We start from the raw sequence: 26,276 nt of genomic DNA on the forward strand, positions 1-26,276 counted from the left end.
TTGGGCGGTCGAACTACGGAAAATATTGTGATTTTGCAACTCAGGGCACGGGACGGATCGAATTCCGTCATTCGTGTAATTTTTCGTATCCGCTCCACACACACACTCTCTCTCGCGCTCTCGGTCTAATTAAGGCATATAAAAACCCTTTGGTTCGTTGGTTGCATATCTTCTCTTTTTCCTTCTCTTTCCCTTACATTCACAGAAACAAAAGAAAAAATGGCTGCTGGCAAGATTGTCGTAAAGAACCCCGTTGTCGACCTCGATGGTGATGAAATGACCAGAATTATCTGGCAGTTCATCAAGGAGAAGCTTATTCTCCCTTACCTCGACCTTGATATCAAGTACTATGATCTTAGCGTCACCTACCGTGATGAGGTAATATATATAAAGAAAAGGATCGGCATTTGCTACAGACTATTGCATAACAGTCGATCAAAAATTAAACATCTTTTTGTTTTCTACGTATGGTTGTCATAGACCAACGACCAGGTGACCGTTGATGCTGCCGAAGCCATCAAGAAGTACAACGTCGGTATCAAGTGTGCCACCATCACCCCTGATGAAGCTCGTGTTGAAGGTAAAGAAAAGATCCTCGGACATGGATGAGCCCTGCCCCTCTTCCTCCACCACAAATCCTTACGCTAGGTATCTTTTATCATTGAATAGAATTCAAGCTCAAGAAGATGTGGAAGTCGCCCAATGGTACTCTTCGTAACATTTTGAACGGAACTGTTTTCCGTGAGCCCATTGTGCTCCAAAGTTTGCCTCGTCTCGTTCCCGGCTGGACTGAGCCCGTGATCATTGGCAGACACGCTTTCGGTGACCAGGTAAAAGAGAGTTGTGTGGAATGATAGATATATACAAAAAGGAACCAATGTATGTGAATGTACACTGACGTAAACATGTGCTTAATCTGTAATAGTACCGTGCCACTGACTTTGTCACTGGCGGCGCTGGTAAGCTCGAGATGACCTTCACTCCTGCTGATGGCTCTGAGCCCAAAAAGTACCAGGTCTACGAATTCGAGGGCACTGGTGGTGTTGCCATGTCCATGTACAACACTGACGAATCCATCGAAGGTTTCGGCCACGCCTGTTTCCGTATGGCCATTGACCGCAAGATGCCCATGTACTTGAGCACCAAGAACACCATCTTGAAGGCCTACGACGGTCGCTTCAAGGATATCTTCCAAGAAATCTACGAAAAGGAATACCAGTCCCAGTTCGAGGCCCTTGGCATCTGGTACGAGCACAGACTCATCGACGACATGGTCGCTCAGATGCTCAAGTCCAAGGGCGGTTTCGTTTGGGCTTGCAAGAACTACGATGGTGATGTCCAGTCTGATATCCTCGCCCAGGGCTACGGTTCCCTTGGTCTCATGACCTCTGTCCTTTACACCCCCGATGGCAAGACCGTTGAGGCTGAAGCTGCCCACGGTACTGTCACCAGACATTACAGAGAGCACCAAAAGGTAAAAAAAAACAATGAATGGGTTGTTCAATCTCTTTGATAGAAACCAGACATGGCGGAGGGTGATGTGCTTCTTTGAGTGAGAGAGAGAGAGGGATTGCTGACATGGTTACCGTCTTTTGTTACCAGGGTAACGCTACCTCGACCAACCCCATCGCCTCTATCTTTGCCTGGACCCGTGGTTTGGCCCACCGTGCCAAGCTTGACGAAAACGCTGAGCTGGCTCAGTTCTGCAAGGACCTTGAGCAGGCCTGCATTGATGTCATTGAGGTTGACAAGAAGATGACCAAGGATTTGGCTTTGTCGCTTTACGGCAAGGAGTAAGTGATTCGTTCCGGAGTGGGGGTATGGGGTTGACAATCAGTTTGATATGTCGCGGGCCTTTACTAACGTTCTTCTCATGATGACAATAGCATGAAGCGCGAGCACTACTCTACCACCGAAGAATTCTTGCAGCAGATCTCTGACAAGTTGGCATCCATCCGCAGCAGCTCGGCGTGAGTACCTTCATCTCGCTCTCTCTCTCTATCTCATAGAGTAGATCTTTGAAAAAAAAAAGAAAGTCCAAAATATCCTACAGTTTCTTAACTTTGTGTCTTCTCTTCTTCGTATTTAACTCTCCTCCCTTTCTGTGCCATCTCTGTTATCTCTCTTTCCGACGCTTGTATACAACCCACACACACACACACAAACACACATATACAAAACTAGGCTCGCGCAACAAAAGCAAAAGCTCTAAAATAAACGTACTGCACTGTTGCTACAACAGCCAACTATATCATCATCACCAAACAACCGATTTATTTTCCATCAATTCTTTCGCACGGTCAGCAAGCATAATACAGCGCACCAAAAACTGAACACAACACATTCCCCACGCTTCTTTCTTTGGAGTTTCAATGGATCTTTGAAATGCCGAACCGTCTTCTTCCGCCATTTTCACATGTCCTGCCGGGAAGAGGGGATCAAGTGCTTCCTCTGATAATGATCGTAATCAATCATCTTTAAAAAGATAACCCTTTTCAGTAGCGGTATCTTTAACTCCATCTGACTCTCGGAAATATATACTAATTCGATGTTTTTTTTATCTAATGTGCCTGCCGATCCAATCTTTCTGAGTGGGGTGTGTGTATGTTTCTCTTTCAATCCGTCGGCCCGACGAATTGTCCACCTTTTTCCATATCATCCATTATCATCATCCAAACCCCAATGTCTGGTGCATGGACCTTGAAAAAAAGAACGCGGGAATGTCTGACAAAGCTGCTGGGACCTGTCACCGGGGGATTTGGGTTATACTAGCTACTTTATATAAGATCCTTTTCTTTTGCAGTTTTTTGGACATATGCTCTTGAATAGTGTACCAAGCTACAAGAGCTGTTATGGATATATGTATATGGGTCCAATAGCCCTTTCCAAAAACGAGTATGTGTGGGGTCAGTGTAGCACACTAAATCAACATGTTGCGCATAATATTTGAGCCATCTACAACGGAGGCGTGGAGAGGAAAAGGTTTCATAAGTGTCCCCTTTCCACTGAAACAGGTTGGTGTTATAACTTTTGTCAATCCATATTGGGGACGTAACACTCCGCTCAGCTTTTTTGACAGGCTGCGATGATTTTTGACAGGTGTTTGTTTGCTTGATACAGAATCTGACCACCACGTCGTCCCCCACTTCGTACAACCTTTCCGTTGCCACCCAAAACGAAACGCTGCAACCCTTGTTCCTCCCCTCTCCCCCTTGACCCAAAGACTTTGCAATAAGCCCTAGAATAGGCCATTGTTGAGGACGAAATAATCAAACGAATCTAAGAAAGAACAGCTCTTATCGTTCACTTGACATATAATAGTGACAACAGTAAATCAACTGAAAAGAAGATCAGGCCTGCTTGTGTTGTTTTATGATCGGACCATTGTCTTTAGTGATGTGTTTATTGTAATGATTGGATTACAACGGTAAGAGAGTGTACAGCTAGCCTGCTACTGTCAGCATTGTCATTTGTGCCGATAGTAGTAATATATGTTGAATCAGAATATAGCGTGCTCATCTTGGCAGCCATACAAAACAGATAGCCCTTTAATTATTTCGATTCGGCATTATTTATAACTGGTCCTCCGCAGAAGTACAAGGCACAGGTTTGTGCTTGACTACATAGTAACTCTATGACTAGTAGCAAAATAAAGGCTCAAGAATAAAAGGACAAGAAGCGATTCTGCAGTTTTATCTTAAAGAGCAACGTTACCAATGTCGTTACGTAGAAATAACCGCAAAAGGTCATCTACTACGTTCCATGGTAGTGATACTATGTCACGATCTCTTCTTCTACATAGTGGTAAATACTACACACATCATAATAATAGCACCAATCATCACACAATTCATTTTTTAACATATGTACACTGATAAGCAGACATGCTTTTCAACAGAATATGACAGTTGGACATTTGTTTTGTGACAGCTGCCATCATGCTGTATTAGCAGCAGCCAGCAGGCCTTCGTGACATTACATATCTGCTTATTTCCTAGACAGATTTCTACCAACGTGGAATGCGAAAGGGCTCAAATCATAGTGTGTGTAGTACATTGGCGGTCTAGCAAAACAAGTCGGTGGAATGTCAAATGGAAACGAATGGATGGATGCCACCACTGCTACTACGCCACGTAGAACAAAAAGCCGATGAGGCTGACCGCCCTTGCTACTGAACCAGCCCTACTTGTTGTTACTATTAATAACAACTCATTAAAAAAAGCATATTCGTTGGACATTTCTATTCCCTATTGTTTATCTACGAATAATAATAGTCTATACTAATAGCATTGACTACATATGCTGGCCTTGTGATGATCTGATCTGACGACTAACCCTTTCCTCTTTTTCAACTATTACTATCGAGTCTTTGCCCTGTCGCTTATTACTTCTTGCAGCTGTTTTTAGATTCCGTATGTTAAAATTGTAAGAAACAGGGTGCAACATACATCAGACTATTTCCACCTGAAAGACTATGGCTGTCAGCATATACTAATGTAAATTTCAAGTGTTGTGACATTGAATACACGAATAGGCACCCCACACTACCTCCTTCCCACCTCTATTGCTTCTGTGTGCATGGGAAGAGGAGCAGGAGCAAAAGCAGGATGACAGGCCCGCCCGGCAAAGGGAACCAACTGATATTTTTTTAGAATACTGGAAACTCCGCCAAACTCAGCGCAATGAAGCGAGCTCTCCTTCCTTTTCGTGTTCTTCTTCTGCCGAGTTCGCTCTTGTTCTTTTTTTTCTCTCATCATCTCCAACCAACCCCCATAAATCCGTTCATCTACTCTCTCTTTGGAACTTTTTCTTCTATTCAATACTCGAAATGGCTGACCATCACGAAGACGATTTTGCTCCTACCCAAACTGCTGGCTACAAGGTCGGTGAAAAGAAGACCATGGAGGAATATCAAAACCTGGACGCGCAGGACGAGTCCTTGAACAAGTGGAAGGAGTCTCTCGGTTTGAAGGGTGGTGGTAAGTAAAAGCCAACAAGCTTCCCTTGTATTTCTTGTTATAATATCAAACAAGATCCCCTTTTTTCTCGCTCTGCAGTCTTCGTTCTCGAGAGCTTAACCACTTGTCTAATCGAACGACTTGTTTACGTATAATAAGCCGCTGCTCCCAGTGACGATCCTCGCCGAGTAAGTAAAACCTCTTTCCAGTTGCTTTATTGTCACCCTACTGTCGTGATACATCTTTTCTATTAATGCCGAGAAATGGGGGAAAGGGGTGGGGGCGCGACTCGACCTGATTTTTGGAAAAGCGAAAAGAAGAATAAAGCTAATGTTTAATGTGTTATAAAACCCAAAACACAACAATGATTAGGTTGTTGTCGAATATATTGCCCTTGAAGTCGAGGGCCGTGAAGATGTCCGGGTCGACTTGTCCACGGCTGGTAAGGAGGGACAGATGGGGGTTGGGTGGAAGCGGTTAATTGGGAGAAACACATACACAGGGTTTCATGATTTGGTTACTGCGAACGAACCTGATCGCTAATTACGATATGCCTTTTTGTCCCTACAGAGGCTCTTGAAAAATCAAAGTCCACGCCTTTCACCATCAAGGAAGGTGTCGAGTACCGTATGAAGGTCAAGTTCCGGTAAGTCATCTCTCTTCCCTTTTCGCCCCCCCCCCTCCTGCTCTCCGCTTCTCCCCTTTGCTTTTTTCTTCCCCTTTACACATACATATTGATTGTCTTGGTTGTTACTCCGGTATACATAATGCACATAACACAGAGTTCAGCATGAAGTTGTCTCGGGTCTGAAGTATTTGCAAGTCGTCAAGCGCAAGGGTGTCCGAGGTAAAGAAAAAGGGAATCTGCTATGTGTACCCACCACTCTCTCCACACACACACAAGACACTGAAACCAACTTTATCTTTAAAACTAGTTGACAAGACCGAGGAAATGATCGGTAGTTACGGTCCTGCTGCCGAGGCCTATGAAAAGAAGTTCCAGCTCGAAGAAGCTCCTTCTGGTATGCTTGCCCGTGGCCACTATGAGGCTAAGGTAAGAAAACAGGGGAACGTTTAGCTCATTATGTGTATAACAGTTTGGCAGAATGCATTTTTTTCTAAACACACTTTATTTGTATAGAGCAAGTTCATTGACGATGACAACGCTACCCACATGGAGTGGAGCTGGTCCTTCGATATCAAGAAGGATTGGTAAACGGGCATAGTCTTCTCTCTCTCTCTCTCTCTTCCTTTTTTTATATCTCATTGCCCAACCCCCCTTTGTCATACCAATGTCTTTTACAACACACACGCACAGTCCCACACACATTCCTGCCTATTTCCTCTTTCTTGTTTGTACAAGTTTTTCCAAATCCCAAATAAAAAGTGATATCCTCTAACTAACCCGCACCTCGCCATTGAAAAGCTAATCTGGATCTGTCAATTCGATTGCTATTTGTAGGTGTGTGCGTGCGTGTGAATAATCTTTTCATATATTTTTTTTCTAATTATAAAAAAAAAAGCTTGAGAGAAAGAGTTGTGGAATGTACATGCGATGAAAAAAAAAGAGAGACTTATCTATATAGAAGAAAAGAAAAAAAAGAGGGGGTGGCTGTTCTCCAACGATAACAAACAACAACAACAACAGGTCTATATTGGACTTATTGTTCTTGTTGATGTTGTATAACTTTTTTTGTTGTAAATGATGGATTTTTTCTTTACTCCAATTGAACAGTGGCACCAAGAGCTTCAAGGGCCTTCTTCAACTTCTCGGCTTCTTCCTTGGGCACAGTTTCCTTCAGCACCTTTGGTACGCTCTCGACAAACTTCTTGGCATCTACCAAGCTTAAACCAGCCAAGTTCTTGACCTCACGGATCACCTTGGCCTTTGCACTTGCATCCACCTTTTCAATCTTGACATTGAACTCGGTCTTTTCAGCAGGCTTCTCCTCCTCAGCTGGTGCAGCAGCAGCACCACCAGCAGGCATACCACCCATAGGCATACCGACGGGCATGGCAATGTCTTGGATGTTTAAGCGCGTCTGAACAATATACATATAACATTTTGTATTTAGTTATCTCCAGATACACTTACAACATTCAAAGGAGACAGTGTATTCCTGTCATTTCCCCCCCCACCACCCGCCCGTTTTCCAATTACCTTCAACTGCGAGACCAATTCAGAAGTCTGCAACAAAGTCAGGGTCTCGATTTGATCGACAATGTTTGCGATTTTGGGGTCGACGGCGGCGGCAGAGCCAGGGGTGGGCAAAGGTTGTTCACCACCCTCGGTAGCATAGCAGCGTCGTGCAAAGGCAGTGGCACAAACACTAAAACATTAATTCATTAATATTGAAGAATGAGTCTTTTTTGCTACATTGTTGGGTAGTGCCGTTTTGTTGTTGTTGTTGTTGTATTCTAAATGAGAGCTGTCATACCGAGCGGTTTGGCGGGTGGTGGCGTGGGCAGTTGTGCGCGTCAACAAGGAGGAAGAAAACCGAAGCTAAAAAGAAAAATAACGTTGACATGGTTTTTTAGTTTGGCTTTACATGAAAACATTCTCGTTTTCCTCTCTCTGTGAAATGTATCCTCCCTGTCTCTTTTCTCGTACCATTTTGTTGTATAAAAAAATAAGTTGGAGTGGGTCAAAGAGGAAAGGGCGGAACTCGATTATTTTGGTGTTGTAAACAGCACCTTGACAGGAGAGAGGACCGTCACGCTAAATCAACAGCCACCAACATAACACACACCTTTTCCGGATTTGAGCGGGAAATTTTGTTGTCATGAGCACCACCCAAAATTTACCACCATGGTAAGTACGTTGCTATGCGCATTTGTTGCCATGGCAACTTTACCACAATTTATATACTTCTCACGCAAGCAGTCAATCCAGAGTGCTATAACCACTATCTACTTAAAAACGAAAGACTCATTTCAATCTAAAACAACGCGGAGAAGTTTGTGATATTTGTAATATTGTTATCGTGTGATATCCATGACAAAAGAACAACAGCAATGATAGTTAGGTTATATTTATGCTTCTTCGAGATAACGGTACTCGAATCTATTCGACCAAAGAAAAGTAACATACATAGTTTTTTTTAGCAAAAAAAAAACGCCTTTATAGATATGTGTCTCTTGATGTTATAAACCACACACAACAATAAACTCACCTAAACTCGGTCTTCTTGCGTTGACACCATGCTCCCTCGTAATCAAAGTAGATATAAGTTCCTTGCTCATAATCATCCGTGATTACCTTTGGTTCTTCATGTCGTTGGAACCAAGTGAGATACTTTTTGTGGAATCGCCATGATTGTTTTTTCAACTCTTTTGCTGCTAGATACCTAAAAAGATACAAATAGCCCCGAACCAATAAATAATTCATGATCGTCAAAGATGACAAAGAAGGTTACTTACTGTTGATAAGTGCCTTGCTGGTAGTAGAAAATGAAAAACAATGCATCCATATCGAATTTTTCGAATAATGCTGGATTGTCAAACATGGGTAATGGCTGTTGAGGATAATAGCTTGGGGTCGGATAGGGTGTTCTTGGCTGATATATTTTCGGTCGTTCAGAATCAATCAGATCAGGTACATGTTGTAAACTTGCGTCCAACATTTGATGGGTGTATAACATGTCGCCCTTATCCGTTCCTTTTTTTTTATTTTCAAGCAATATTCATGTCAGCATCCATGTCGACAAAAAAAATTGGAGTGCTCTTTCTCACCTTTCGCTTTGACCGCTTCAAAGGCTGGTGCCAGATCAGCAAGAGATGCCGGTAATCGCGAATCATTCATATCTGCTGAGACTTGTTGTTGTTGATTGGAAGCAGCACCAGGTGGTGACTAATGAAATAACCCAATCATTGAGTTATCTACAACTCTTGTTTGCCCCACCACCCTCCTCTTTTCAACTTTATATTTTTAGAGAAAATTCATACCGTCTTGCCAGGATACTGTGAAGCCAACAGCGATTGTGCACCGGGCACACTCTGCTGTTCCACTGGTGACTGTAACCGAGGATGTTGTTTTGTTGCATCAGAGGATGAAGTCCCGCTTTGTTTGGATTGATCAATGATTTTGGGAGGTTCAGCCCAGGCGTTCTCTATTGGTTTTTCATGTGCTGCTTGGGCAGCAACAACTTTAATAGGGAACCCTTTTTTTAATATACAAACCGTCCCTTATCCAATCATACCTTCGCTCTTCTTTGATGATAACGGATTTTCCTGTGATGATAAAGAAGTTGTAGCACCAGCAGCCGCTGCTTGTGCATATTTCAATCCTGAAGATAATGGTGCAGTACTGCTTTCGATAGATTTGCTGGTACTTGATGGCGTTTTTAGTGGGCTAGTTGAAGGTTTAGCTATATGTTTTGATATGCCGAAAAAGAAAAACAGTTAGTAAAATCTACCAGTATGTATCACACACTGCTCTCTCAATTCGTACCTTCTTCAACCGATGATGATGCAAGGGAAGAATCTTCTGTTGATGGTTATCAAGCACGATGAGTACACTAGCTTTATTTTTTGCTTGATAGCCTTCATAAACAAAACCACTTACTTGTTGCTTTTGGACTCTGTAGTTTATGTGCGCGTAATGATGAAGATGGAGAAAATGCCTAATGTGTATATAAAATATGCTTAGCATTTGGTATAAAACAAAGCAATGAAAAATGACTACTTTCAACTGTTTCTTACCTCTTCTTCTCTTTCCTTTTCTTTTTCCTTTTCTTCCTTCTTCTCCTTTTCTTTATTTGCTCGTCTAGATAAAGGCTTTTCTTCCTCCTTTTGTTCTAATGCTGCGTCCGCTTTTTTTTTAAAAAAAAACGAGAGGGAGAGAGAAGGGGGGGGAAGAGAAGAGTTAGTAAAAGATAATATTTATAAAAACATGAGTGAGCAACGAACACACCTTCATGTTGTGCAACATAATCGTCCATACCAATAGCATATTGTTCCTCTTCCTCTTCGAGATTCAAATCATCGTAGACAAATTCGTCTTCTTCAAAATCCGGTTCCTGAGAAAAGAAAAGAGCAGCATAACTGACGTGAGAGGATGCTTCTGCAGAAGATAGGGTGTGGATTATTTGGGAGGGTTTATATACCTGATTACATTCAATATAATACTGGATGTTGTCTTTGATAGCGATAACCTTTTTCAAAATGAAAAGGAAATCAATAGTTAATATGTGATAACCAGAGATGGGAGAGAGTCTATAACGCGTTTGTAAAAAACCTAGCCTCCCTTTCCTGGTCGATAGATTGTATATTACCTTATCTGTTGCAAGATGATCATTTTCTAGCAGTCGCAGAACCAATTCTAACCGATTGATATGCCACTTGTTCCGTTCAAAAAGATGTTCCAGTTCACCGATTCGTTCCTGCTTAGCATGATCTCTTTTGCCACGTTTTGTAGTGCCTTGCAACGTCTCGAGCTCTGCCTCTGCCGTTTCAATCTGCCTTGAAAGTTCATCGACCGTAGTAGTAATCCAATCGCACGTGTCTAGCTTTTCTTTTTCTCTTGGGTCCATCTTTTCCTTTTGTAAAAGACCTTCTTTGGAATAGGCTTTGGTTTTCATTTCTTTTTCAATTGCCTTGAATCGTTCCATTTGGGATTCAATCAGTTTTCGGTTGTCCAACAATGACCGTTTGTCTTTAATTTCATTCGACGAGAGCCATGTCTTGATTTGATCACGTAACCGTTGTAGCTTTTTAATCTCCTTTTTGAGGTCTTGTTCGTATTTCTCTTTTTGATTCGTATTGTTCGTTGACTGGATCTTGTCGAATATCGTCTCAAACGTTTCGACGCCTTCGCTCACTTTTTTCAGTACCCGGTCAATCTCGGCTATAGATAGATATTGGTGATTTCCATAGAGAGAGAGGTTACGAAGGATGAATTGGGAAGGAAGGAATATCAGTTTTTTTTTTTGAATTCAACGTTTTGAACAGCAACAGATTAAAAAAGCATAATATATCAACACTCGTCAATGTTGAAGATTCCTTCTTTTTGGAACGAAAGACGCGGTATATTGAACAAGATGTCGCAATAGGAGAGACAAATAAAAAAGTGTTGTTTCAACTCACTCTGCAACTTTTTCATTGACATTGCGAATTATTTCTTTTTTGTTTCCGAAAAAAAGAGAGGAGAAGAAGAAGGGAAAAGCTGGATTGGGAAAGCAGGGCCTATAGAAAACGCCTCTCTAAATTGTATAGGCTCACGTGACTACGTCAAGAACAATCACCATCATCCTTTATTTAGAACCATCTCGAACAAAAGACCACATGTTAGCATGTAATATATTACATGATTTATAAAACAACTATACACTTTATGACCTCTTAGGTTGATTATTAGATGATTTCTGTAGCTCAGTGCTTAGGAATTTCCTTTACTACTACTTGTGATGTATGTTTTGCATTAGTTATCGTCAGAAGAGATTGTGTCTCAAAATCGGATTATGCTGCTGTTAATCAAAAGTGAAGAATAGCCTACCGACACTTCAGTGGTATAACTCATTGCTTGAGCAATAAGCCTTGCTTTTGCTTGATTAAAGTGCTATATACAGAAAACGACTAGTAACAAAGAAAACAGTTTGACTTTTTAAGGACAATGCATACTTGTGCTTGTTGTTAGCCGATGATGGTTACAACAGGATGGGAAATTATAAGCGTCGTCAGCATCAAAGCTGCTGTTGTGGCCCATTACTGACAAATTGAGAACATTATTCTGAGTGCTCCCCCTCCCCTTGCTACTTCGGGAGCTCCTCGATGCTTTCGGGTTACTCCCAGAGTTACTACTACCCGACGATGTGCAACCATTGAACTACATCCTGGACCATCGATTACATACACTCGCAGCTTTTCTCAATCCTCACTTCTTTCCCATCACAGGGTTTTTCTCAGTTGGGGTATCACTCATTTGTACATGCATGCTCTCTCCCTGTAATTGTACCGTAAGGAAGAAGCGGCCAATACGCAAGATCACTAAGGCTTCCATAACACATTTGACTATATGCATTGTCAGATACTATTTATTCATTACAGCAACAGTGACTGGCGTGAAACACACTGTATCAATAAATATCCGGAAGTTATAATACATGCTATGTGCCTAATTTGCCACTCACTATTGGACAAGAATGGAAAACTTTCATGTGGAATATCTTAGAAATAAATGATGGTTTGAGAAGAAAAGACGACACGACGATTAATGCAGCAGTAGTTAAAGCATGACGAGGAAGTATACACAATTAATTTACGTATCTCATGGAAAATGTGTATTAGAATGGAGAGTTTATATGTATGAAACCAGAGAAAGAGAGAGAGAGAGATATCTTTGGAATTTTTACGTTTGAATCTAATTGATAAGCTCGGTTTCAAGAACGAATGTTCTAGTATGTTATTACTAACGACTATACTACCAGTATTCTGTTCCTGCTGCTAGCGCTCACGTGACCTGACTCATGACGTAGTAAACCGATTCGCCGCTATAAACTTTTTTTTCGACAGGTTTATTTCTCTCTTTCCCTTTTTCTCTGTTTTTTTTTCTTCCAAACTAAATTGGAGCTACCAATGAGCCAGGACAACAACCTTTCCCAGGCCACATCGAAGCTGTCGTTGAATCCACAGGCATCGGAATGGAAGCCTAGCTTTACAGCCAAGGAATTCGTTCCTGGAGGTTTCTCTGCTCCAGCACCCGTTGCTGCTCCTGCGCCTGCACCAGCCGCCGCCGCCGCCGCCACTACTCCTGCTCCAGGTAATAATACACTTTACTTTAAAAAAAATATAAAATCCTTGTCAACAAGGCCCTTTACCAAATTGTATATTTCATTGGAAAACTTGATATGCTCATCGTAATGTTGTTGCTGTCGCTTTTGCTTCAAAGCAGCCGCACCACGTGTTATGAAGCTTTCCACTGGATCTACTCCTGGTAGGACTAGTTTACATCATTGGATTTTATTTTTTTTTCTTCTATAGATCGATTTCCCCCTCTTTATTTTTTTGTTTTCTGTCTGATGTGACGGGGGACGTTTTCGCCGGACGCTTGACAAAATGAACAACGACGACGAAACCCCGTTTAAACAACCTTTGAATTAAAAAGATAGATTGACTAACATAACTTGCCCTTTCCCTCCTTCTCTCCAATATCGTTGAAAACAGCAAAGAAGGCCGAGCCCGAGACGAAGGCAGAGCAACCCGTCAAGAAGGAACAACCTGCTGCTCCTGCTCCTGCCAAGAAGGCCGCCGAACCTAAACCAAAAGCCGCTGCTTCCAAGGCAGCAAAGAAGGATGCTGCTCAAGCTGCTGAAAAGGCTGCTGAAAAGGCCGAGGCTGTCAACAACGATATCCAAGCCATTGATGATGAAATTGTTCAGGATTTGTACGGCAAGGAACATCTTAATATTGTTTTCATGGGTCACGTCGGTAGGTCTCATGCCACATTTATTTTTGTGAGAAATAGAGGAGGAGGAGGAGGGGAGAGTTAGTAGTAGTAGTAGTAAGTAGATCAAACGGTATCATAGTGGTGGGTTTGAATTAATTGATCTATATGTATATATATACTATCAGATGCCGGCAAGTCTACCATGGGTGGTAACATTTTGTACTTGACTGGTATGGTTGATAAGCGTACCATGGATAAGTACGAAAAAGAAGCCAAGGATGCTGGTCGTGAATCGTGGTACCTTTCCTGGGTGATGGATACCGGTAACGAAGAAAGAGCAAAGGTAATAGAGGGGGAATTCTTATGCTGCCAACATCAAATTGCGTGTGTATAATATATGGTGGATCTAAAACCAAATATCTCTGTGTCTTGATATTTACAACAGGGCAAAACCGTTGAATGTGGTCGCGCTTACTTTGAGACTGACAAGCGTCGTTACACTATCTTGGATGCTCCTGGTCACAAGAACTACGTGCCTAGCATGATTACGGGTGCCTCGCAAGCCGATGTGGGTGTCATGGTCATTTCTGCCCGTAAGGGTGAATTCGAAACTGGTTTTGAACGTGGAGGTCAAACGCGTGAGCATACCATGTTGGCAAAGACTTCTGGTATCAACAAGATGATCATTGCTGTTAACAAGATGGATGATCCTACTGTCGAGTGGGATAAGGAACGGTAAGAAACGCATTCTTAATTAGGCTATTTTAGTAGGGAGGTACATACTCTTCTTCCTAACTTTTCTTTTTCAAAATAGATATGACGAGATCTTGGGCAAGCTCACGCCCTTTTTGAAGCAAACTGGCTACAATCCCAAGACCGATGTCTACTTTATCCCATTAAGCGGCTACACTGGCGCTAACCTCAAGGATCGTTCCGACGCTTGCACCTGGTACAACGGCCCTTCGCTTCTTGAATACCTCGATGACATGAAGACATTGGACAGAAAGTTCAATGCTCCTCTCATGTTGCCTGTTGCTGAAAAGTACAAGGACATGGGTACCATCGTTGTTGGTAAGATCGAGTTTGGTCATATCAAGAAGAACCAGTCGATTATGCTCATGCCCAACAAGGTACCGTATTCTCCTGCTCAACAAGTGTCATTACTATGACTTGCAATAACTCATTCTTTGCTGATTCATACAGCATATCTGCGAAATCACCGCCATTTACAACGAGACTGAAGATGAAGTTGACCATGCTATTTGCGGTGATAACGTCCGTGTCCGTTTGAAGGGTGTTGAAGAAGATGTAAGTTTGAATGATCACACTTTGCTGTGTATATATATGTTATATACGGTACATATAAAGAAAGCAAAAACTAATCAGTCTTTAAACAACTGTTAGGATGTGATGCCTGGTTTCTTGCTCTGCGACAAGAAGAAGCCTGTCCAAACATCGACGGTCTACGAAGCGCAGCTTGCCATTCTCGACCACAAGAACATTATCTGTGCTGGCTACACTGCAGTGATGCACGTCCACTCTGCGGTCGAAGAAATTACGATCAGCTCCTTGCTTCACCTGCTCGACAAGAAGACCGGTAGAAGATCCAAGCGTCCTCCTCAGTTTGTCAAGCAGGGCCAAAAGGTGATTGCTCGCATTGAGACGGCGGGTCCCATCTGTATCGAGACGTTTGAAGACTATCCTCAGTTGGGTCGTTTCACGCTCCGTGACGAAGGCAAGACAGTTGCGATCGGTAGAATTACAAAGGTCTTGGATCCAACGGTCTGACGGGCCGCTCGAACCCCTGCTCACGCGCACACCACCACCAAGGAAAAAACGAGTAGCAGGAGTTCAGCAGGAAAGGAAGACGGGGGGTGTTCGTCCTCCTTCACATAAGGATTAGAAATAAAAATCACACTATAAAAATAGCCCCCCCCCCTCCTTATATTTTCTGAGGAATTTCCTCTCTCTTTTTTTCTTCTCTCTTCTTCTCTCTCTCTCTCATTCCCCATCTTCTTTCTCGTATAAAAAATCCCTTTCCTTTTCTTTCTTTATATTAAAAAAACACAATGAACTTGATTCTTTTTTAGTTGCTGAATCTTCTCCCCCACATGCTGTTGCAAAGAAAATAAGATCAATTTGTCAATAAAAAGTACCGATATTTATGACCCGGAACGTGCATGCTGTGCAAATGCACCCGATCGTTCAAATTTCCCTTTTCGGTGCAAAGTTGCCCTTTCCATTCTAGTTCCGCGCGCTTTACTTTCGATTTCTTTACCTTTACTGCTATTACTTACTACTACTACTACTACTATTGCCCTCACTCTCTCTCTCTCCAGAGTTGGGAAGAGTAAATTTACACACACATACGCACCTACTACCTACACACATAAGAAACGAAAACCTCATGTTGGCCGATGCTTACGGTAAGAAAACAACGTGTCCCTTTTATTTTCTTTCCTACAAGCTGACAAAAACGGTCGTTCGAATTAGATTTCCTCTTAAAATTACTTCTCGTTGGCGATTCCGGCACGGGCAAGTAAGTAGTTGGCTATTTGAATTCTTGTAGGCGAGAGTGTTGCTTAGTGTTGGATAGAGAGGAATAGAGAGAAAGCTTCCATATAGATAACTCACAAACCCCCCTTTTTATACTACACCACAAAAAAAAAGATCATGTTTATTACACCATTTCTTAGAGAATCAATGTACGTCGAAACTAATAGCCTCGCTGTTGTGTCGATAAGTGGGACGCGGTCGTTGTTACAAAATGGTTTAATGAACGCAAAACCGTGTATTCTAGTCAAGAAGGATTCCGTCAACACTATAGGAATGGAATTTGGAACGCGAATCATACATTTAGCAGACAAGTCAATCAAGTTACAAATATGGGACACAGCTGGTCAAGTACGTTTGATGAAAAGTGTGTGTTTGTGTGTGATTGATGGTCTCAAAGTTGTGTCTAATATATGCTTTGCTTTTGTTCTTTAAAATTTCTATCCAGGAACGGTTTCGGTAAAGACAGTTTTCTCGATTTCCCATCAATGTATAGAGAGGAAGCGAAGAAGACTCATCCACCTTTTGATGTGTGCGTGGCTTGGGAGGATATTTAGATCATTAACACGGAGCTATTTTCGAGGTGCTGCTGGTGCTTTAATTGTTTATGACATATGCAAGTAGGTATGGTGTTTTAGGTCAAGTGGAGAGAAAAAGGATGGGAGCGATCCGCGGTTTTATCTCATAATCTGCTATACAGTAGAGAGACGTTTTTGGGTGTCGATTCATGGCTAGCAGATGTTCGTTCGCATGCAAACCCGGAACTGGTGATTATATTAGTAGGGAACAAAAGCGATCGAGCAGATGAGCGAGAAGTATCTTATCTAGAAGCAAGTCGATATGCTCAAGACAATGGTAAATGTTGTTGTTGTTGTTATTTGGGTAACAAGTTAAAGGAGAGAGCGGGAATCCTTTTGCTAACTGAGGGGAGAGCGGTATGATTTTTCTTTTTGGTAGAGATGATGTTTTTAGAAGCCAGTGCACTTACTGGAGATGCCGTCGAAGAAATGTTTTTCAAATGCGCTCGATCGATTCTAAGCAAAATCGAAATAGGTAATAATACCTCAAGTAGCTATCTTCTCATAGTATTTGCTTGCGTGTTATGTATCTTCTGACATAGGTTGAGATATCTTCTTTAAGGGCAAATCGATCCAGAGCGTAGTGGGAGTGGTGTACAATTTGGCGATTCAAGTTTAAGACGCATGACACAACGAACACGGACGAGGAAAAAAGAACGCTCTTGTTGTTTTTAGTATATTGTATACACACAAACACACACACATGCATATTACAACTACCTACGACTATATTACCACCGTCATTATCACCACTACCACCACCACTTACCACCTGCTTATTACCTACAACAACGACAACCACCATCTTCAATACATACATACATATATATATATATGATAACAGGAAATGCAAGCAATATATTACATACCTTCTTTTTGTCTCTTTCTGTATATTTTATATGTTTATATGATATATCATATATATTTATATATATATTTACTTATATAATTAGTAGTAATGGATTTCGTTTACAAATTGTACTATCTCATACAAAAGGTAGACAACAAACACAGACATGTATTATCGTCGTCTGTCATTCACATGGGAAAAGAAGAAGAAAGAAGGGGAGGTACGAGGGCTAGTAAATGAGGGTGGTGCTATTGATTGGTAGTGAATGAAGAAAAAGAAGGAACAGGAGGAGGGGTTGGTACGAGGTGAAGGAAGATAGAGGAGTGCTTTTTTTTAGGTTGTCCTTGTCATTGTTCGTCATTCGTCGTGCTATATTCGCTGTGCATAAACCGTCAACTTGCCCAACTTGATAGCCGAAGCAAACGCCTCTTCCATATCTAATTCATCCTCTAATGGAAGACTATCCCCTGTTGCCTCATCCTTGTATCTCAAGGACACATCAAATCCAAGCCGGTCATGTACTTTGGCACACAATTGATCCAATGTAATGTCTGTCGGTACTTTGATGGCAAAAATATCGTCCTTGTGTACTATCTTGAGTTTGACTGTGCTTTTTGTAGCACTGGTACCAGCACCAGCACCAGCACTAGCAGATGTAGCAGAGACACCCATCCCGCTGTGTGTCGTTGTTGGTGTCATGGCAGGAGAGGTCGAGGCCATTGCTACCGGTACTGGTGTTGTTGTTGTTGTTTCTTCTCCTTCCACAGGTTGATTTGTTCCGGTTCGAGGATCACAGTCCGTTTCTATGTCACCTTCATGTATACCAAAGAGTTGACTCTGAACAATAGGGCTTTCAGCCAAGTATCGAGGCAAGCTTAGCAATTCGCGACAGTATTTGTCAAGGTCTCGCTGTCGTTCAGCTAGAAAAAGAGGTACATGGGTGATAAATACTACTAAGACTCTGAAACATGCGCACAAAAAAATGAACAATAGATGGGAAGAAGAGGGGAGCTAACTCCCCTCCTCCCTCTTTCCCAGGTTAAGGGGATGGGATGAGAGAGGAAGAGAGATTTTGTGAATTTCTTACCAGTAATTTCTTCATCCACATCAGTTAGAGGACCAGGCATGTATGGTAATATCCGTTCTCGATCAGCTTTTCCAGCTTCCAACGGATACTCCGAAAGAAGGCTGATCTGGAAATCGTAAAAATCTAGACCGAGCCAAAACGACAACGACGATAATAATAGTTTGTTTAACTAGGATCTTTTTTTCAAGACATTCTCTATTTCTCCCAAAGTCAGGTTCTTTTTATACCTTCATATAAGCGGTATAGTACCCGATGCCGTCCGTTCGTTAATCGTGCGTATACAATAAACCAGTATTGATCGCCTTCCAAGATGTATGAATCGATGTTGGCCGCCTCGACCATGGGACGGTCTGTACGTGTACTGCGACTTTCGCGTGGTGATGGTCCATTTGCATACGATGATGATAATCTATCAGTAGCTGGATCCAATGTAGATGCTTGCGCCAAATGTTGCATGCCATAACTATCCAAAATAGCATCCGCATCCGTTGTTGTTGCATTGTTGTTGTTATTGTGACCAGCATGATGATGATGATTATCGTATCCGTTCTGTTGTGATCTCACAAGTCGATCCGAAGTTGCAGAAGAGATGGATGAAGAAGGCGATTCGCTAAATCCGGACCGTAACATTTGTTGTTTTTCGATGGATCCCAAAGAAATGCTAGATGCTTCGTATCCTTGTGTCATTTTCTTCCATTCTTCCACGCGCGGTATCGGTGTTGATGTGTTATGCATCATGTCAGCGACATTGGTGATGGGTTTTCCTGTAACTGCGTCTCGTACTTCGACAAAGGATACCGGAATCAGGCCAGGTCCGCCTAGACGGCCAATGGGTTTTGCAACAAACCATTCTTGATTCGATTGGGCAATCACAATGATCGGTTCGCCCGCTTTTGCGTCCAATTCGTCGGATCGTTCTGCTTGAAAGTCATATAACACAACACCGTACAATGGTTGCATCTTTTTCGCGCCAGCTTCAGGATAGAAATGTTGGTGATATAAGTTAGTCAGGGAAGAAAAAAACACCCCATCATCACACACATGAATATTAAGATAATTAGATGCAATAAGCCGAAAACAACCGAGAAAATAAGGACATGGTAATAATATAATAAAACATACGTTGAATATTCACAGCTTCGTTAGCAAGTGGTGATTCATGGTCAATGAATCCCGAATCGGCTTTTTGTGGTTGCTGTGGTTGAGCGACTGTCAAATTCCGTTCGGATTTGTCCAAGACCTGAAAATAGCTGACAGGGACGATACCCTTTAAATTCGTTGCTGGATTGCATGCCTCAAACCACTGGTCGTCGTTTTCTCGAGCAGTAACGTGAAAAAAGTCGCCTTGTTTGAAAGAAAGCTCATGTGGACCCTGTGCCTGATAATCGTAGAGGGCCTTGATGATCTTTTTCGGTGCAGTTATGGAAGAATGGAAGGTCGTGGGGAAGCTGAGAGGGGTTGAAATCTTGTTTTTGACAAGGGAACGTCGAGCGGATCGTAAGTTGCGTGGAGGTTTGACTTTATCTTTTGAATGATGCAGCATTATGAAAAAGTGTAGGTTTCCTCTTCCCCAAAAGAAGAAAAGAAGATCCGAGAATGTAAAGGAAAGGGCCCTTCTTTGGCGGGTGTGTATGTGCTTGTTTCGGTCGGTGGAATGAAAAAGTAGTATGGAACAGAGAAAAGAGCAGCAGAGGAAAGAGGGAAAGCAGCCGCAAAAAAAATTAAAGAAAGAGCGTAAACCTTTTTTTTTTGTGGTGAGCTCGAGTTACGCAAAGGTTTAGAGTGTGGTAGGTCAAAGCTTGCCAAGCTAAAAAGTTATTAGTAGAAACACAAAGCGCATTTGCTCCTGAAGAAGTCTATAATTTGTCACGCATCGTGCATTGTCCGCTCTCTAATACGCGCTGATGCCAGACACACTATGCTTCTACTCACTCACTGACTCTCCCTTCGTGTGCCTTTGAGAGCTTCAATCAAACGTAGTAAGAGCAAAACGAGGCCCTTCTTCTTGACTTGAATCTGCGTGTGGTGGGTTACACAGAATTTTGGATGACCCAATCAAAGCAACCGCAAAGATGGTGAAACGAAGGGTTGTTTGATTCAAATCACCAACAATGCGATGGCGCCAAAGTCGTTTAATGAAAAAGAAGCTTTTCTTCAGATTTCGGAGAACACCACCACAAATGCACCTTCTTTTTTCGTCTCTTTTATATGCAAGCAACAACGACTGGCGGTTTGTTACTGCACCACACCACACAAACAAACATGTGTCTTTCACTATGGCATACATCGAAGCCGACTCGAATGCCTTGAACGATAAGTTTCATCAAAAGCAAGCACTTTGTCGTCCAGGCACGGGATTCTTCGGGATCCATGTTCATTAAATACACGAACAAGGGCAATTCATTACCGGATGCTTGGGTTAGCGTGCCAAAGGAAATCTCTTATTTTTTTGCGTTCAACATTTCAATCTCAACCGCAGCATTTCTCGCTTTCTCTTTCCTCTTCTTTACACAAAAATTCTTATCGACGCACACACAAGGTAAAAAGAGCAAAGAATAAAGAGTGAACTTGAGCTATTGTACCTATACTTCTTGGAACCGTTCGCCTTGATCCAATCTTTTCTTTTTTTTTCTGTTATATATCGCATACATCACTCCCTTATCTATGCATGCGTCGTATCATACAACCAACACTTTATCCTGTGGACATATGCTACCTCGCACACTCCCGACAAAACGCCTCCACCCTTATAATTTTGTTTTCTGTGATAACACACACTCTGTCTGTCTGTCTGTCTGTCTGTTTCTTTCTCTCTCTGGTATAAAAACAACCAATTTGTGTGCGTTGAAAATAGTCGAACACTCTCTCTCTCTCTCTTTTCCTCTTTTTTTTTTGAACTTGAAGAAGAAATATGCTGCGGATACCATCATCAGTCCCTGACGACGACGAAAGGAAACATGGCGATAACTACCATAGCAACAAGAACGATAACAACAACAATGTACTACCCAGTGCGACATTTGCATCGCAATCAGCAATTACCCACTCCCACGATGCACCCACTACCGGAACGACTCGACGTAATAGACCCCATCGCATGTCGCAAAGCAGTAGACAATTTGCTTCTACTTCTACTACCACTATTGCTGCTGCTGCTGCTGTTACACCAACACCAACAACAACATTCCCTTATACCGCCGTTGCTGCTAATGTGTCTGCAGCTAGTCTTCCACGCTCATACACCAAAGCAGACGGATTATACAGACTTGCCCGTTCACAAGATTCTCAAATTATGCATACCAACGTTGACCATCAATCGCTCATGGACGCTCTATTCTCTGATTCTGACGAAGCGTTAGAGAGAAGAAGCATAAGAAGAGCAAGAACGACAAGACCAGATTCGCAAGTGTCGTCGTCGTCGTCAACCTCGGATTCCTTTGGTAGAGGATCTATTGAATTGGCAATCAGCAGCAACAGCAACAGTAGTAGCGACGAAGGGCGACAACAACGAGCATTAGTAGCAGACGACGATATTGTTGCACATGCTGGGTCAGAGACATTGATGGATCTCTTTGGCGCACAAAAGGACCTTGAACAGCAAATGCATGCTATAGAACAACAAGAAAAGGATGCTTATGCTGCTGTTGCTGCTGCTGCTGCTGCAACAAGAACGGAAAGGGAAGACTTGTTGGATGTTGATGAAATGGAAAAAGAAGAGGAAGAACACGGGGAGAAAACAACAACACATGAACAAGAATTCGAAATGCCAAGCTTCATACGAGTACTGTATATGGGTGCGGCATCAGAAAAGGACAAGCGCAATTTCATGAAAAAGCTGTCTCAAGCATTTGCTACATTATTTCATTATGATTCACCATCCTGGCTGCAAAATCCCAAGATGTTCAAGGAAAGGAAGCACCATTTGTTGCTGATGGATCTTGTGCCTCCTGATCAAGGTGGAGAGGATCAATATGACAATATCATTGAGACGTGTGAAGATAACGGCTTGTCCATCATTGAAGCAGATTTCACCTGGTCTTCATTATCGTCGTCGTCGTCGTCGTCGTCCAACGAAAAGACAACAGCAGAAGACAAGAACAACCTTACTTTTATGATCGAGCAATACGTTTGGCTACAGTGCGATTCTGCAAGACAATATCCAAGCGATTGGCAGCAACAGCAGCAACAACAAGTTCCTGTCTATGCTCGCCAGAAGTTTGATGGATTTGTTTACCCGGATAAAGCACCCAATGGAATTGATCTTTGCGTATATTTCTACGATAACAACTATGACGAACATAATGTCAAGGACCGGTTAAGAACCGACGAGGACATGGTCATCTTGTGGCGACTTAAAAAGTTGGGCATTCCCATCATGCCCATTCTATCAAGTGGAAACACTGCTACCACTACTACTACTACTACGACAAGACCTCGATCTCAACACCATCATCATTATCAATACCCAAGATCTACTGTCTCTTCTTCTTCTAGTGCCTCCAATCCACCACCTCTTCCTGCTTCTAGTGTTATTAATACTGGCGCCGCTGTCAACACCATTCCAACCATTGACGAACGACGTACACAATTTGCGGACTTGCTTGCTCAATACAAGATCAGATGCGTCGATATCTCATTGTCCAAACTTGACGTGGGCCTTGCACCATCATTTCAAAAAAATGCGAAAAAGAAAGGTTATCGCAGCAGCACCAGCAGCACCGCCACCACAACAACGACGACGACAACGGCAATGATGATGAGCAGCACTAACAACGATAGTAGTCGTTGCACCAATCATAGCAGCGCAATTCCGAGTGGGCTCGTACAACGATTAGGAAAAGACTGGGCAGCATCAAGCATGACGACGCCTGCACCTTATCAAATCCTCACGATTGATCAATTCGCTGCATTGGACCGCCAGACCGTCTTTAGCATACTCAGGCAATCACGTCAAAAGGCGCTCAAGCGGGAAAAAGTGCTCGATGTCATACGTACCAAAGAACAGTATAATATCGACAACAAAAGCAACAACAACAAAAATAATAATTATAATGTCGCTACTACTACTGCTGCTGCTGCTACTGCTGCTACGTCGGATGTTTATTGGATGGGTACAGCGAACAGCAACAAGAATACCTTATACCCGAACGCAATGATACAACCCCGTCTGTTCGCTCGTCTGGTTTTCGTGTTGATATTGATTGGCATAATACTCTTATACTGTTATGGATCTTCACAACAGCAAAGACAAGCCATTGTTCCAACAGCAAACAAGTCATTGAATTTGACGGCAGTCATTGGCATGTCAACAAGTCAAACGGATACACAATTTCTATCGTTTACTGTCAAACTTGGTGATGATGTTGATAACGCGGAACAACAACAACAACAACAACAACGAGAACCAGCCGAAGAAGAAGAGAACAGCAGTCGCTACTATTATCAATGTGTGATGCCATTACCACCTAGTACCTCTCTGTCTCGTTATCAGCATCATCAAGTAACGCCCTTGGCAAAACTGGATATTCAATTTCCATACCCGGTCAACTTTACCCATTTTGATTTCAAATGCCCGTTGATGAACCTTTCTGGATGGCAGGACTCTTTGGAAGAAAGTGAAGAAGAAAAACTCGATAGCAAATCTCCTCTTCCTGCTTCTGCTTCCAACAACAACAACAAAGCAAGTAGTAGTAGCAGCAGCAATCGAGAACGTAACAACAACTCAAGCCCACCGCCATTGTCACCAAAGGTCCGAGGTTATTGGGAACGATTATACCACACTACTAATTATTTATTTGATCACCAGTCAAAGATATTGAAATTAATGTTCAAAGGCAAATAAAAAGAACAAAAAAGAATCCAAAGTTAGTTTCTTTAGATAGGTATATAGCTTTTTCCTTGTATTTACATTAAGGAAGGAAACAATCCTTCTTGTAAAATATCAAAACTATCATAATAGTAGCAGTAGTTATTGTACTTTAGTTTATTCTTTCTTATTGTAACAAATTAAAATAAACGACGTATGATACATATATACATAGAGCAGTGCTTAATTTGATACGACAGAGGGACTGAGTATGTAAGTGGAAAGTGTGTTATAGTTCTCATCTGAAGAAGCTACACGGGGAGCGCTGAAAGAATATATACCTTTTCAAATTTAGCAGTTAAAGATTTTGCCTATTCCCCCGGTGGTCGTCAACCCTCGATATGGTCGACACTTTTGCTGGTGCCCTGAGGGTTGACGTTAACGGGGGTCGACTGTAATGCAGAGCTTGCTCTGGCCGCATGCTTTTGAATCATACCAATTGTAGCCTACATAGCCTATTCGAGGGTATCTTTAATGCCAAACATGAAAGACCGGGATTTTAATAATTTATACGTGATACTTTGCTACTGCAGTAGGTACCATTACAATATCTTACTGCTCCTGTAAGTTGTTAAATGAGTTTTCTTTACCGTCGTCTGCTCTATTGAATTATACTTTGGAACTACCCGAGATGGGTATCCCGATTTTCATTTCTCGCGTGGTTTTTCTTACATTTATTGTATAAGTAAATAACTGAGGAAGATTATTAAATACATAGAGTATGGGGGAGAGTTAAATGCCAACATCACTATTACATGCATACGATTATCGTTACTAATATTGTAGTTATACAACGCTAGTACTGTTATGGCTCACGTTGGCAGTATATCCTGTGTCGGCTGCGCTTGGGCCATAATTCGTAGGTGAGCCATAAGGCTGATCATTGGCTGCGGCCCATTGAGCGGCTCGGCCTCCGGATGATCCTCCTCCGCCATCCATGGAATCGTCAAGTGCTTGGCGCTTCATATTACTAGGCGCCTCGATGCCTGGGATGAATTGTAGTATAACGTACGCTACACCGAACACGGCCACCTATGCATGATTCACGCTCTCAATTTAATCCACCTGCCCCTTCTTTATCATGATCTCTTTGGCAATCTCTTCCTCCTCTCTTGCTCTGTTCCTGCCTGTCTATCAATGTTTTACTCAACACCACTTACAATGACGCCAGATGCGATTGCCAATGGTAGGTAGTTTAGAATAATACATCCAATGCTAAGGAAAACAAGTTGTAACAGTTAAATTCTTATAGCTCTTTGTAAGCATTATCGTGCCAAGCTTGTCACTTACAATATGTAGACTATGGGTACGCCGCAATGAATAAAAATTATCGCCGCCACCATGTTAGTTTAATATACATACAAACAAAAGATGCCCACGTATACTTCTTTATGCATAATGCTCCCCAGGGTGATACGTACAGATTCCGCGGCCGATAAAAGAAAAGAGGAAGGAAGCGTGCTGCGTGATGATGGATGGTAATCGAAATTCAAACAAAAACACAACGACGCCAAACACAATACAGTAAATGCCTCGAATGAATTGCGGGAAACCTAAAGTTGTTCACCATCCATCATTGTTTGTTAAGAGTCCGTAACTTTGCAAGTCCCACAATCCAAGATAGAACCTGTCGTTGCCACTTTACCTCCTGTGATGATCGTACAGACACCCCCGATAATCTATCGTTTGGCGATGTATAGGAAAAGAGAGAGCAATTATAATTGTAAGCAGTCTTGCCCATTACTATGTATCGCGGCTGTCGAGTCTTGGCGGTGAGCATCTTTTCTCGGCGTGGGTAGGGTAGCCTTACCATAAAGCACGCTACAATGATATTGATGATGCGAAAAACCAGGCTATGGTTCACGTTTCTTATACTATCCATTACTCGGTCCATGGTCGAAGAGAAAAAAAAAGGTTTTTAAAGTAATGAAAGGTTGGGGAAGAAGAGGGAAACAGAAGCCGGCAGATGCACCCATTTTGTTTCGAGAGCGTCTTATTGTT

General features: G+C 42.2%; 10 protein-coding genes across 10 annotated transcripts; 6 read left to right on the top strand and 4 right to left on the bottom strand.

Moving 5' to 3' along the window:
* Positions 1-219: 219 nt before the first annotated feature.
* Positions 220-1,974, top strand: BDB00DRAFT_773196 (isocitrate dehydrogenase [NADP]; the record flags this gene model as incomplete). Its single annotated transcript, XM_053120082.1, has 6 exons — positions 220-378; positions 481-580; positions 670-830; positions 926-1,474; positions 1,603-1,793; positions 1,887-1,974. The coding sequence occupies 6 exons, from the start codon at positions 220-222 to the stop codon at positions 1,972-1,974; spliced, it is 1,248 nt and encodes a 415-aa protein (XP_052974371.1).
* A 2,369-nt stretch (positions 1,975-4,343) lies between these two features.
* BDB00DRAFT_67212 (immunoglobulin E-set) lies at positions 4,344-6,425 on the top strand. The gene is made up of 8 exons (XM_053118161.1): positions 4,344-4,412; positions 4,509-4,979; positions 5,118-5,146; positions 5,331-5,400; positions 5,529-5,604; positions 5,741-5,805; positions 5,894-6,012; positions 6,100-6,425. The coding sequence occupies exons 2-8, from the start codon at positions 4,829-4,831 to the stop codon at positions 6,172-6,174; spliced, it is 585 nt and encodes a 194-aa protein (XP_052974372.1). The 5' UTR covers positions 4,344-4,412; positions 4,509-4,828; the 3' UTR covers positions 6,175-6,425.
* A 57-nt stretch (positions 6,426-6,482) lies between these two features.
* On the bottom strand, positions 6,483-7,669 carry BDB00DRAFT_67339 (ribosomal protein L7/L12 C-terminal domain-containing protein). Its single transcript, XM_053118162.1, has 4 exons — positions 7,570-7,669; positions 7,397-7,461; positions 7,120-7,288; positions 6,483-7,000 (listed from the first exon to the last, which is right to left on the bottom strand). Exons 1-4 carry the CDS (start codon positions 7,570-7,572, stop codon positions 6,677-6,679), a joined length of 561 nt encoding a protein of 186 aa, XP_052974373.1. The 5' UTR covers positions 7,573-7,669; the 3' UTR covers positions 6,483-6,676.
* Positions 7,670-7,991: 322 nt separating this feature from the next.
* On the bottom strand, positions 7,992-11,064 carry BDB00DRAFT_877809 (Not1 N-terminal domain, CCR4-Not complex component-domain-containing protein; the record flags this gene model as incomplete). Its single annotated transcript, XM_053127660.1, has 13 exons — positions 7,992-8,022; positions 8,132-8,305; positions 8,379-8,616; positions 8,691-8,808; positions 8,904-9,067; positions 9,158-9,325; positions 9,409-9,444; positions 9,523-9,580; positions 9,660-9,769; positions 9,871-9,976; positions 10,064-10,111; positions 10,232-10,803; positions 11,043-11,064. 13 exons carry the CDS (start codon positions 11,062-11,064, stop codon positions 7,992-7,994), a joined length of 1,845 nt encoding a protein of 614 aa, XP_052974374.1.
* Positions 11,065-13,153: 2,089 nt separating this feature from the next.
* BDB00DRAFT_773208 (P-loop containing nucleoside triphosphate hydrolase protein) lies at positions 13,154-15,129 on the top strand (the record flags this gene model as incomplete). Its single annotated transcript, XM_053120083.1, has 6 exons — positions 13,154-13,382; positions 13,527-13,684; positions 13,787-14,076; positions 14,156-14,471; positions 14,545-14,649; positions 14,746-15,129. Coding segments are annotated over 6 exons (1,482 nt in total), but the record flags the coding sequence as incomplete, so codon positions are not given.
* A 619-nt stretch (positions 15,130-15,748) lies between these two features.
* BDB00DRAFT_889298 (ras-related protein rab-4B-like protein) lies at positions 15,749-17,565 on the top strand (the record flags this gene model as incomplete). The annotated part of the gene is made up of 8 exons (XM_053128460.1): positions 15,749-15,767; positions 15,835-15,880; positions 16,012-16,046; positions 16,142-16,265; positions 16,452-16,514; positions 16,595-16,749; positions 16,852-16,947; positions 17,035-17,565. The coding sequence occupies 8 exons, from the start codon at positions 15,749-15,751 to the stop codon at positions 17,145-17,147; spliced, it is 651 nt and encodes a 216-aa protein (XP_052974376.1). The 3' UTR covers positions 17,148-17,565.
* BDB00DRAFT_850094 (uncharacterized protein) lies at positions 17,370-20,222 on the bottom strand. The gene is made up of 4 exons (XM_053125408.1): positions 19,532-20,222; positions 18,637-19,383; positions 18,410-18,532; positions 17,370-18,242 (listed from the first exon to the last, which is right to left on the bottom strand). The coding sequence occupies exons 1-4, from the start codon at positions 19,950-19,952 to the stop codon at positions 17,692-17,694; spliced, it is 1,842 nt and encodes a 613-aa protein (XP_052974377.1). The 5' UTR covers positions 19,953-20,222; the 3' UTR covers positions 17,370-17,691.
* A 673-nt stretch (positions 20,223-20,895) lies between these two features.
* BDB00DRAFT_942520 (uncharacterized protein) lies at positions 20,896-23,103 on the top strand (the record flags this gene model as incomplete). The annotated part of the gene is made up of 2 exons (XM_053129404.1): positions 20,896-20,948; positions 21,264-23,103. A coding segment is annotated over exon 2 (1,782 nt), but the record flags the coding sequence as incomplete, so codon positions are not given.
* A 308-nt stretch (positions 23,104-23,411) lies between these two features.
* BDB00DRAFT_850100 (uncharacterized protein) lies at positions 23,412-24,445 on the top strand. The gene has a single exon (XM_053125409.1). It carries the CDS (start codon positions 23,517-23,519, stop codon positions 24,249-24,251), a length of 735 nt encoding a protein of 244 aa, XP_052974379.1. The 5' UTR covers positions 23,412-23,516; the 3' UTR covers positions 24,252-24,445.
* A 474-nt stretch (positions 24,446-24,919) lies between these two features.
* BDB00DRAFT_850102 (COPI associated protein-domain-containing protein) lies at positions 24,920-26,229 on the bottom strand. The gene is made up of 6 exons (XM_053125410.1): positions 26,086-26,229; positions 25,921-25,954; positions 25,697-25,828; positions 25,566-25,575; positions 25,436-25,490; positions 24,920-25,307 (listed from the first exon to the last, which is right to left on the bottom strand). The coding sequence occupies exons 1-6, from the start codon at positions 26,167-26,169 to the stop codon at positions 25,062-25,064; spliced, it is 561 nt and encodes a 186-aa protein (XP_052974380.1). The 5' UTR covers positions 26,170-26,229; the 3' UTR covers positions 24,920-25,061.
* Positions 26,230-26,276: the final 47 nt, after the last annotated feature.

This window comes from Zychaea mexicana, assembly GCF_025766255.1.
Source record: "Zychaea mexicana strain RSA 1403 chromosome Unknown BDB00scaffold_117, whole genome shotgun sequence".
Lineage (NCBI taxonomy): Eukaryota > Fungi > Mucoromycota > Mucoromycetes > Mucorales > Lichtheimiaceae > Zychaea > Zychaea mexicana.